Source organism: Talpa occidentalis, unplaced genomic scaffold (genome assembly GCF_014898055.3).
Source record: "Talpa occidentalis isolate TD23 unplaced genomic scaffold, MPIMG_talOcc4v2.1 talOcc4.7, whole genome shotgun sequence".
NCBI classification, from domain to species: domain Eukaryota; kingdom Metazoa; phylum Chordata; class Mammalia; order Eulipotyphla; family Talpidae; genus Talpa; species Talpa occidentalis.
Window position 1 is genome coordinate 41,405,371 of NW_023605083.1, and position 12,824 is coordinate 41,418,194.

Below are 12,824 nucleotides of genomic sequence, written 5' to 3' on the forward strand. Positions count from 1 at the left end.
GGGACACTTTATTATACCAAGTTTTGAGTTCACATTCCTTATGCATATAAAAATAGACTTAATATTAACTCAGGGAGATGGAGGTAGCAGTGCATATTATCCTTTAACACATGTATGTTTGGATAAGATTAAATACTAGACAGCAGTGAACTGAATTAGTTCTTTAGAATAATTTGCAATCAGCCAAGGTCCAGATGACCATTGCTTCTAAAATTGCAGCCTCTCTGTTTCTCATCTGCCATCAATAGTGACATGTGTATAATTGTTCAGCCCACCTCTAGGAGTTTGAAGATCTCCCTTCCCATCTTTTTCCCTGTCCTCACTGGTGAGAACAAAGTCAGAGGATAAAATCATGTCTTCACTCATCTCTTGTGCATAAACCACTTTGCTTCTTCTCAGTGCTGTGCTTTCATCATCTTAGGTTAGCCTCACACTGACCATTCAAACTTAGGAGCTGTATCTTTCCAGGAGAGCTTTATTCGTGTTTGTTTCCTGATCTCTAAATAATAAAAGTTACAGTCATCTGATTGCATCAGCTCTAAACCTGTGTGGGGTGAATAATTAAATCATTGTCAAGAGAAAATGTGATTTAAAGATATGGCAAATTTAATGTTATTAAATTCTTTTCTTCTTATTTAATTTCCAGTGAGTTCTTCATGCCTGGGCTGGTTGATACTCACATCCATGCCTCTCAATATTTCTTTGCTGGGAGTAATGTGGATCTGCCGCTTTTGGAGTGGCTGAACAAGTACACGTTTCCCACAGAACACAGATTTCAAAAACTCGACTTTGCAGAAGAAGTATATACAAGAGTTGTTGTAAGTATCCGCTGTGAGTGTTGGGGTCTTATATCCTGTCATCTATAGGAACATCTACTTCTTTGGGCAGAGTTAAACTGTAAAATATAGGCAATTAAGCTTAGGATGGACTACAGAGATTTCTTTTTTTCCCCACATCTTTATAACCCAGTGAATTTGTGACTACCTCACCTAGCATAGTTTGTTGCTAGCGAAGGGAGAATCCATTTCTCTTTATTTTACTTCTTGTGTTTTATTTTACTGAATGTCAGTTCAATGCACATATGTATTCTCCTATTTCTGTCAATCCATATGCTGTTCTGGCGATGATATGGAGTAGCTGAAAACCCTGTGGAAAGTTTCTTAATGCATGTTACCCATCTATAAAAAAAAAAAAAAAAAAACCACAGCATAGTATCAACTTCATAGGATCGTTACGATAATTAAGCAAATAAATATTTGTGAAGTTCTTAGAATAGTGCCTGACAGATGGTAAAATATCTCTGTGTTTTCTTGAAAAACTATCCAGGAAAATTTAAAATAAAAATTTCAAATTGCATTCAGAAGGATATCACATTGTTTTTGGTAACTTTACAAGGAAGGACAATAGGTTGACCCATATTGCAGGGCATGTGGAACTGTGAAGAGCACGATCACCACTAGGGGGAGCTATGGAGCTAGCTCAGTGAACCCTGGCTATGGTTTGTGCCAACTATATATTACCAAGAAATACTCTGAAAATGTCTTTCCACTCTTTCAAGAAAATAAATTCTTTCTGCACTAAACCTATGCCCGATCCACTCAGCAGCCAGAAACAACTTTTTGTAGTTAAGTATTAAAGCTGAAAATACTTTATCTGACTACTTCATTTGTCACTCAACACACTTGCCTTCAGTTGGCCTTGGTGGTAGATTTTCTGCGAAGGTGTTGGCTGTGTGTAGTGGTGACAATGTAACAGGCGTCAAAGTGTGACCTAGCCATTCTGCCATTTACATTGGTCTTGCATCATTTAGCCTTAAAGAGTAAAAGCAAGTGCTAACATTTATTCACTTGCCTCAATTATAAATTCAGTGTAATTGTGGATGTTACATATTTAGCATGCATCCACATGACACCAGAAAAACTGAGGACTAAAGCTGTGTATGAAGTTGCTGGTGCATTGTGTTAATGAATTGTGTTAACTATACCAAAAACCTTTTTATTCTTAAAATTTATTTATATCTCTCATTATTCCAAAAAGAGTCTGATAGCTCTTAAAATTACATAGTATACAGCAGAAGAAAATGAGTCAGGAACTCATGGCAAAGGAACAAAAGGGGGGAGGAAAAAATAAAATAAAACTGAAAGGTGAATGTTTGTATTAGTTCATGTGCTTGTTAGTTTGCTGCAAAATTGGCTTAAAGTTTCTAGCTATCTACCCAGAAGTGGAAATCATTTCTGTAATTTACACTGTGTGTGTGTGATTAAAAAGACCCAAGACACCTTGTTAAGATAAAGCATATCTTTCCCAATACTGATTTTCTTTAAAAAAAAATCCCAACAATACTTAATATATAGATACTATATTATCAGAATATAGATTATCAAGGTGCTATAGTATCAAAAATTCCAGATATCAATATTTTATATTTAGAGAGTTAAATATCAAGAACTATATATCCTTCAAGCAGTACTCCATAAATATTATTTCTTATACCAGAGGGCTTGATTATTGACAAGTATTTGTGTGCATACATCCTTTGCATCTCTGATTATGAACATACCAAATACCTTACCAGCTGGACAAGTCAAGGATATGGTTGAGACCTGTTTAAGAAAGTTGAAAGGAATATAGACTGGTCCAGCCTCGCTGGTTTCACAAAACAGTGAAAATAGATATACCATGTAATCCAGCAATCCTGCTCCTAGGTATCTAGCCAAAGAAAGCAAAAATAGTAATAAGAAAGGATACATTCACTTCTTTGTTCATTGCAGTACTATTTACAATAGCCATGTTTTAGAAACAACCTAAGTACCCAAAGTCAGATGAGTAGATAAGGAAAAGTTGGTATATATACACGGTGGGACACTACTCAGCTATTTAAAAAAAAAAGGGTTGGGGGAAGGTGAAATCCTGACATTTGCAACAACATCGATAGAACTGGAGGGCATTGTACTCTGTGAAATAAGTCAGAGGAGAAAGACAAATAGTGAATGATCTCACTTATTTTAGAATATAAAGAAACAAAACAAAAAAACAGGTAAAACTAAACAAAAACAAACCCTAGAAATATGACTGTAGAATTGAGGCTACCGAAGAGGGAGGATGGAGAGTGGGGACTAAAGTGAGGAGAGAACCAGGGGAATGTGATGGAGGATTCTGGGTGCTTTGGGTGGTGGGTATGGTGAGGTAACAAATACCTGAAGAGGTGTGAATTTATACCCCTAAATCTCTACTCCTGAAGTTCTCTCGATAAAAAAAAAGATAAAATTTTTAAAAATTAGAAAGTTGAGATTTGCTAACTACAACCTGTCCCTGAACTCAAGACATCCCATGGCAATGAAGGAGATGCTCAGGCAGCTACTTATGAGTAGAATCTATAGGATAGCATCTGAGGTTAGCTTCCCAAATCCATTTATGAAATTTTCACTTTTGGAGAGCTCTTATTCTCTGATTTTTGTAACATTTTGTTCTTGCTTTGTGGGTGCAATATCTTATTTCTCTGAGAATGTTAATTATAGAATTATTTTTTGTTTTATTTTTAATTAATTAATATTTGTTACTTCTTTGTAGTCCCCATAGTTCTCCCACTACCATATCACCCATAAACTATCACAATATTCCCTTGTGTTCATCCCACCCCTGTTTTACCCCTCTCTCCCCGCCTTTGTATACCTCAATTCTATGGTCAGCTTGCTAGTTTTGACTTTTTCTTGACCTTTTGTTTGGTTTCTCTATATTCTACATATAAGTGAGAACACCCAGTATTTATCTTTTTTCTTCTGACTAATTTTGGCTAGCATAATCCCTTTTTTTTTTTTTTAAAGATTTATTTATTTATACAAGCACTGGGTACAGTCAGAAGCGTGGGAGGGTGAGAGAATCCACCAAAGAGGGGAGAGCAGAGAAGGCAGACTGACGAAGTACACTGCTGAGGGGAGCAGCGGGCAGAAGGAGAGATCTGCGCTCCATGTGGGACACTTGCCAGGCGGCTGGGGATCGAACCGGCGCTGCAGAGGCTGCGGGCAGCTTCGCAACCCAGCGCTCAACTGCTGCGCCACCGGAGAGGCCCTAGCATAATCCCTTCTAATCCCACCCATGTTGCCACAAATGGCATGAGTTTGTCTTTTTTGATCACTGAATAATATTCCATTGTATAAATAAACCACAGCTTTTTGATGCATTCATCTATTTTGGGACATTTGGGTTATTTCCATATCTTGGCTATTGTAAATAGTGCAGCAATAATCATAGAAGTGTGAGTTTCCTTTCAAATTAGTGTTTTTGTGTCCTTCAGGTAGATTCCTAGGAGTGAAATCACTGAATAATCATAGTGTTATTTTTTTTATCAATCATGCTTAATTTTACTCTGAATACAGTATTAAACTAGAAATGCTGGATTTAACACTGAATTTAATACCAAGGTAGGAATTTTAAAGTAGATTAGTCGTAGCGTTATTTTTTAAATCAAGCTTCCTTCAGACTCTATAGATTGCTTGTTTCCTTCAAGGTTTTTTCAGATTCTTTCTCTTGCCCTCTACTTGATAGAAGCTCTGCTCCAGAGTCTGTCAAACCTTGCACACGTACATTCATATTGATGAGCGTTGCCCTCAGATATTGACTGGAAGCTCTGGGCTGGGGTTGGACTTATTAGCTAATGAACAGTATTAAAGATGAACAGTGAGGCAGGGGACAGCCTTTTAAGTGGATCCTAAGCGTCACTGTGAGCACATCATTCTTCTAGAGCCATTCATCTTCTAGAAGCAAATGCTTCAGTCCTGCCAGCAGTGGTGGATGTAGTACATGTGCCATTCTGGGCAAGATGGCTAAGGATGCCAAGGGGCAGTCAGATTTTCTTTTTTCTTTTCAGTCTATGCCTCACTTGTCCTTTTGGTTTATACCCTCAAAATGTTATTTGATTTCTACAAAGGTTGACTCTCTTCTTCAAAGGGCAAGTTAAGGGTGGTTGGTTTATTCCAACAGGGAGGAAAAGGATACAACCACAGTTTAACTATCTATACGCAGACTTTCAGCCAATTCCTTGTTAACAACCACTTGGTTCTCTTTTTTCAAGTTGATTCCAGGTTCTCATCCAAGAAGATGTTGAAATGTTTCCTCTGCTCTTGTCTCCTCTCATGTTCTTCTCATGGGTTAATAGATTTTGTGTTCCTTTACTGTTATTTTAGTAGAAATTTTCTAAGGAAGGTGGATATATGAGACCAGTCTGCCAGGTTGAACTTTAAGTCTGGCTGACTAATTTTACCTTGTAAGAGGTAGAAAGATCTCATTTATTTTTTCCAGATGCAATAAAGTTTGGACATCCTTAAATAATTCTAAAAATAAGGATGAATTAGCATCACATTTTATGAGTTCTGTAACACAGAACTGTGTGAATCTAGGAAATCAAAACTATCCACTTCTCCTCCAGAAATGTTTTTGAGGATATAAATAGTTTTGCCATTTACCTTAACTGTATTTCATATCAAGATGGCATAACTTTAAATAAAAACATTTTAAAATTAAAAATGAGTTTTCTATTTTCATCTTTATTTGCCATGTGACTTTTCTGGGCACACATGATTCATGGTTTTTGTGATTTATTTTTAGAGGAGAACGCTAAAGAATGGAACAACCACAGCTTGCTACTTTGGAACAATTCACACTGACTCATCTCTGCTCCTTGCGGAAATTACAGGTGAGGAGATGAAAGCCTGATTTCTGGGCACATCAAGCAAAGAACACCAGACTGTGCCTGGCCATGACTTACACTTATGAGCAGTCCTACCTTTCATTTGCTAGAATTTGAGTGTTGCATTTCCCGCAAGTAACTAGGTGTCTGTGTATCTCAGTGGCCCTTGAATGCTTTCTGTTAAAGTGATTTGAGTCCTTACTTAAGGTTTTTGGTTTCAGAATGATGTGTGTGGGTTTGAATTTTGTAAATTAATGTAGGACTTTTGGGAGCAGCTAATTTTAGTTGTGGGAACAATTTATTATAATCAACAGACATCTTTGGTATTGACTAGACCCAGGGCACTGTGCTAGATGCTGAGAACACAATGAAACAGAACATAGTCCCTGCCCTTGAGGAGGTAGACAGAATCAACTGATTTACTAACTACATGCATTGATTAATAACTTTAGGGGCAAAAAAAATAACTTTTTAAAAAAGATTTATGTATTTATGCATGCAAGAGCTGAGGTATAGGCCAGAGGTGTGGGGGGTGAAAGGATTAACCAGAGACAGAGTGGAGAGCAGAACAGGCAGATCTACTGAAATACGCTGCTGAGGGGAGCAGCGGGCGAGACAGGAGAGGTCTGCTGCATCATGTGGGTTAGTTCCCTGGCCAGGGATTGAGCTCATGCTGCAGTGGCTGGTGCTAGCTTGATAGCACTGAGACTTTACCCCTATGCCACCAGGGAGGCCCCAAGAGGGCAGTTCTTACTAGATGCCTGGCATTGTGCAAAGAGCTATACCCGGATTATCACTTGTCTGCAAACTGCCTTCAGAAGTGATTAATCATATCCTCATATTATATAGGGGTAAACTGATACTCATAGAGTCTACATAATATGGCCAAATCACACAACTAATTAACAGAGCTGGGATTATATTTAAATTGATGAGTCCAAAACTTGCACCCAGCACAGTGCCTGCAACATAGCTGGTACTCAGTAAATATATCAGCTGATGTTGGTTTGCTGGCCAAGATAAGTTATGCCAAATGTCTAAAGGATGACACTGAAAATAAATATTTCTGCTTTGAGAGGAGACAGACAGAAGCCAGAAATGGACCTATGTGAACAATTCATGGAAGGGGCCTTGTAACTGGGTTTTGAAGGGAAGATAAAATGTTGAGAAAGAAAAATGTCATTGAAATAGGAAAAATGACATGTCCACAACTATGAGGACAAACATATCCACAGTAGATACAAGAAGCAGAGAACATTGTAGCTGAGCTAAAAGACAGAATTCATTGCATGGTGAGGGAGGAGGCCAGACTGATGGGATCGATCAGCCTGGAGAGATCTGATGTGCATTAAAGACTGAAAGAAGGTTTTGGACTAGGTGAGTTTTGTGCCATGATGCTTTAAGGAAAAATAATTTGATGCCCAGGTGAAATACATTACAGGAGGAGGGCGGGACTTCTGAAAGACTCTTAGGGCAGAGGTGGAGATGTAAAAAAATTGCATTTCCCATGTCTTCACTTTTCTGGGCTAATTTCCTCTAGCACTGCTAGTAAAGATGAGGTTCTTTAGTGCTGAGAACTGCTATTAGGACTTAGTAAAATTCTCAATGTATAATACTACTGCAGTTAAGAATAACAGCAGGGCCTCTCTGGAGGCCTAGAGATTAAGTCTCGGTGCTATCACTACTGTGGCCTGAGTTCAATCCCCAGGCAGGGAGCTAACCCACATAGGGCGCAGCAGACCTCTCCTGTCTAGCCTGCTGCTCCCCTTAACATTGTCTTTCAGTAAATCCACCTGTTCTGCTCCCCACTCTATCTCTGGTGAGTCCTCTCACACCCTGCACCTCTAGCCTATGCCCCAGTTCTTCTACCCGAAAAAATAAATTAAAAAGTATATTTTATTTTTTCTTTTTTTTTTTTTATAGAGGCATGTTTTATTTATTTATTTATTTGTTTGTTTTTGTTTATACATGCACTGGGTACAGTCAGAAGCACGGGAGGGTGAGAGAATTCACCAGAGCCAGAGCGGGGAGCAGAACAGGCAGAAGGACCGAAGTACACTGCTGAGGGGAGCAGCGGGCTGCAGGAGAGGTCTGCGCGCCATGTGGGACCCTCCTCCTGTGGCCGGGGAGCAGCCGGGGATCGAACGGGCGCGGCAGAGGCCGCGGGCAGCTTCGCAACCCAGCGCTCAACCGCTGCGCCACCGGGGAGGCCCTAAAAAGTATATTTTAAAAAAGAATACCAGCAGTGTATTCTCTAAATCATATGAGCCAAGCACTTTTTATCATTATTGAATACATTCCTTGCAACTCTGCTCATAGCATTGGACACGGGGCACATATGAGTTTAAAGTATGAACAGGTAATACCCATTGTCCTGGGAGTAATCAGAGGAATAGGGAATCAATGGAAAAAATTTTACATTTACAGAATTTAGAGGGGTCCTGTTGTTGCTTTTGTTCTTAAAAGGTGTGATGAGCTTTTACATTCTTGTGTTTTCATTATGGCTTTATTTAAAAATGTAAGAGGTTGCACCACAACTTGAATAGTTAGATATCAACATCATCTTCCATTTAACATTTAGCATAGCCAAGGCATAGAAAGACTGAGCAACTCCAAGGCCACAAAAAAAAAAAAAAAAAAAATGTAAGAGGTTAAGACGCAACCTATGAAGCTATCCAGAGCCACTGTAGCAAGAGTTCGATCCTTGGCCAGGGAGCTACCCACGTGGTGCAGCAGACCTCTCCTTTCTTGCCCGCTGCTCCCCTCAGCAGTGTATTTCAGTCGATCTGCCTGTTCTGTTCCCTGCTCTGTCTCTGGTGAATCCTCTTACCCTCCCGCACATCTGGCCTATACCCCAGTTCTTGTATGCATTGATAAATAAATATTTTTTTAAAAGGCTTGAGAAAGTATAGTTTGGGTAAGAAACATGACTTCAGATGCTTTTTGTTTGTGCCTCACAGATAAGTTTGGGCAACGGGCATTTGTGGGCAAAGTCTGCATGGATTTGAATGACACTGTTCCGGAATACAAGGAAACCACTGAGGAATCAATCAAGGAGACTGAGAGGTATGTTCATTTATATTTGTCTTTTGAACATTCCTGCCACACTGAAGGGGGTGGGGGTTCGAGATGGAGACAGGAAATCTTTCTGAACAAGGTAGGATGTCACTGTGTAGTTTTGCCCAACTTTGTATGATTGGTGTGGTTCTAAAATAAACAATGTACATCAATACAATTTGTATATACCAAATTACCTTTAAAATCCTCTGGCAAGTTGTTATAGGAGCCAGAGGGTACAATCTCTTGTAAAAGGAAGGATTCTTTTTTTAAAGGCAATGATTTACTCTCTACCTATTCTTTAGTAAAGATCTTGGCTTCTCCTGTAGATTGATTTGCCTTAAGTGTGTGGCCTGCCCATTAAATTATTTTTGATTATAGGTCATACGATTTCCTGAGATCATGAGCTTTTGTTATATTCTTTGTATGTAATGTTGAGATGTTCTAGTGAACAAGTATATCATTTTTCTACATTTCTTTAATGGTTTATCATGGTACCATGAGATCTGATGAGGAATTCATTCACATCTAAGAGCTATAGAAGAAAATTCTTTAGGTTTAAATATTCTCCAAGACCTAACCTATTCTGATGCAATTTTTGGAAGTCCAGCTTCTCTCCATTCTCCAGGCCTCCTTCCACCTGTGTGTTCTCTAAAAAAGGGGGGGCAGAGTTGAGGAAGCACACATGTTCCCCCTAACATGGATCACATGCTCAACTTTTTCATCAGTCTGTGTTTGTGCTCGTAGTCAAACTTACTTCTCATTTTGTTTTGAAACAAAGGAACACTATGGCTAGGCAGGAGACTATAGAAAGCAGGAAGCGATAGCTAGTTAATATTGGGTTGTTAGAAAAGTCATGACACATTTTTGCATAGAAAACATAGAAAAAGGGCCTCCCTGTTGGCGCAAGGGGTTGAGACGCAACCTGTGAAGCTATCTGCAGCCACTACGGCACAAGTTCGATCCCCAGTCAGGGAGATACCCACATGGCATAGCAGACCTCTCCTGACTCACCCGCTGCTCCCCTTAGCAGTGTATTTCAGTCAATCTGCCTGTTCTATTTTCCACTCTGTCTCTGGTGAATCCTTTCACCCTGCACACCTCTGGCCTGTACTTGTATACATAAATTGTATACATAAATAAATGTATACATAAATAAATAAATCTTGTATACATAAATAAATAAATCTTTAAAAAAAAACAAAACATAGAAAAAATACATCATGACTTTTCCAACAACCCAATAGTTTCAACTGAGGCAGAAATATCCATGTCAGAGACTCTCCAGAGACCACCATCCCTATAGATGTAATTGTGCAGATCACTGCCGTCATCACCATGCATTTCGCAACCACTTCTGGTCTGTTTCTTTTGCCTTACTCCAATATTCATGCCCTGTAGGATTCTGCCATTAGATATAATCATATTGTGTGAATGAGTAGCTTCCACTTTGGGAAATTAGGAGTAGAGGGCCCCATGGCTTCTCAACGCCTCTAGATGAGTGCACGCTCATGGCTGTAATAGCCACAGAGCATGATTTATGGCATTATTTCCTCAAACAGAGCTTAAGCCAGTGCAGTGGCTTGAGTACTGTGGGAATACACGTGAACAGCGCAGCTGATGTTGCATGACAAAATTGCCTTTCCCTGTGATTTTGCACTCCATCTCTCTGGCTGCAAATGAGAAAGCAGAGTAATTACTACTTGTTAATCTTTAATTAGCAGTGGTGAAACATGTGCTGTGTTTGAGATGTTTGCAGGGAAATTAGAACATATAAGGATCATGTTTTCACCCTTTTAAAAAATTGTTTGAAAATGTCTAAATTTTCTAACTTCCCATGTGTTGCTTTATTTCAGATTTGTGTCAGAAATGCTTCAAAAGAATGTAAGTGAATGTGCGCAGCTTGGTTTTGGATTGCGTTCATTGTAGGATTGGCTACCAAATTGTTTGTAGAGATTAGTCTGTGTACATTTGACTTTTTCTAGTATGAAATATTTTCCTTGTACCTTAAATTATTTTCACAGTGGACCCATCAACTCAGTTCATTGAGGTCAGGCATTTTTTGCTTTCTCAGTGGTTTTCCCTCTCACTGCTTTGGAAGCTTTAATTTCACAGAACTAGTCTCTGGGAAGAGGGCTTTGTGGCTGTAGACAAATTGGTAGCAGCTGGAGATTGTGGCCTGGTTTGGTGTGGCCTCTGGCCCTTAGTCTGGTCTGAAACACAGGTGGTGCCCAGCCTTGATGCCCCAGCACCTGTGGCCTTGGTCCACAAATGTGTGGCACATCACATGGCCTGCAAGCACCCAGCTCAGCATCCCCTTTGCACTGCCTCAGCTCCAGGGAGCCTTTGGAAGCAGTGTTGTTTCCTGTCTCCACCCTCAGCAGGCTGGTTCATGGCTCCACTGTGCAAGCTCATAGATTGGCAAGCAAGATCTTTGCCTTGTCATCTTTTGAGTTCAGATTGGAAACCATAGGAAAGCCAGAATTTCTATCAATCCCATCTTGGGAAAACTATGTGGGACTTAATGGAGCTTGTGTATACCTTTATGAGTCTTCTTCCTCCTTGGTCCCTTACCTCAGGTGATATCAACACCAATCCCACATCTAAGCAGCCCTCAGGGAGCCCATGACCAGCATACCTCCCAGGGTGGATAAAGGCGAATAGGCTACCACCTCACTTTTAGTCTCCCCAACTCTTTCCTTGAAAGCTACTCTTTATGACTCCCAATTTTTTTCATAAACCCATCCAGTATAGGACTAGTCTGAGCTTTCATATGGATGTAGGAGAGGCGATGTCTATCATTTGGGACAAATCGTCTGTTGAACTTACTGTTATGCAATAGACTCTTCTTTGTTTTCAGCCATGAGCCATTTCCATAAAACCCAACACTTCATCCCACTCTGAGAATGAAGCTTTGTCCCCCTAAATGAAGGCATATCATCTTGTCATATGATAGGCATTTGGGGGTATGCTACGCAATCATGATACCCATTGTCTCCTTGTCCATTTTTTTTTAATGATTTCCAGTATTCTAGAGTGAAGCCCATCGTGACACCACGATTTAGCCTTTCCTGTTCTGAGACTTTGATGGGTGAACTTGGAAACATTGCAAAGACCCACGATTTGCATGTTCAGGTGGGTATTGTTCTCTTGTACCTCGTCCAGATCTCCAGGACTAAAATCCAGCAAGCTCTAGTCCTTCTAATAAGATCTCATCCAGGAATAGCATCAGAGGATAGGACAGACATCACCTAAATCTAATTCTTTTCTTTTTCAGGTAAGACACTGAGTTTCCTTTGAAGGTTTTCCACCCATCTTCCTTGATCAGGTTTGGTAAGATGAAGACATCATAAGTAATAAAGCAAGATCAGTGACAGACTGGTTACCTATTTTCTGTGGGATACATTTAATGTGTTTCATTCCTACTTGTCTTTGATTCGATATTTTTTCGGTGTTCTAGTCCTTCGTTTTTGGAGAAACCACCTATTATTTGAAAAGCAAGGAAAAGCAAAATGAACCTAATTTCCACCTTACAAAAATGCATTTAAAAGCCCTTTTGTTCCGAGTTTCTTAAATTAAAATCAGGAACAAAAAAGTATATTTTACTTTGTCATTAAGTTGTTGCCATTTAGGAATAAAACACTTTTTAAAGCTTCCAGCTGGGTTAAAATTGGGAGTTGGAGTGCCACTTCCCCCATTCAAGCTTCATTACACACTGCACTAAAATTTTCCCTATTGAGAGTTGACTGTCTTATAAAAGAGAACAATTTAGGAGAAAGGCAAAACATTGATTCTTTATCGTTTTGTACAGTGGGGGGTATTTGTGGTTTTTTAAGATTTTTATTCTTAGGGCTTATTAAATATTCCTATCACTGCCAATTTTATTATTGTTGGTGGTGGTGGTCTGTGATGTTTGAATTTTTGACTCACTCTCACACAAATGTAGGGGAAGGACCTGTGAGTCCCTGATTGAGTCTGAAAATAAAACTGACTAAGACTAATAAGAGAAAAGCATATAAATTTAGTATAAGTTTTACATGAAGACCTAAAGAAAAAAATTGAGCACTTCTATGCAGGTTTA

General features: G+C 39.4%; 1 protein-coding gene across 6 annotated transcripts in view; it reads left to right on the forward strand.

Annotated features, from left to right (window-relative positions):
* The window catches only part of GDA (guanine deaminase), a 178,210-nt gene that overhangs the window by 145,487 nt on the left and 19,899 nt on the right, over positions 1–12,824 (forward strand). For all 6 annotated transcript variants that reach the window (XM_054689573.1, XM_054689574.1, XM_054689572.1 and 3 more), the window contains 5 exons: positions 647–818; positions 5,605–5,692; positions 8,647–8,752; positions 10,600–10,627; positions 11,771–11,878. In XM_054689573.1, the coding sequence (XP_054545548.1) occupies positions 647–818; positions 5,605–5,692; positions 8,647–8,752; positions 10,600–10,627; positions 11,771–11,878 (502 nt within the window). The remainder of the gene's footprint in view (positions 1–646; positions 819–5,604; positions 5,693–8,646; positions 8,753–10,599; positions 10,628–11,770; positions 11,879–12,824) is intronic.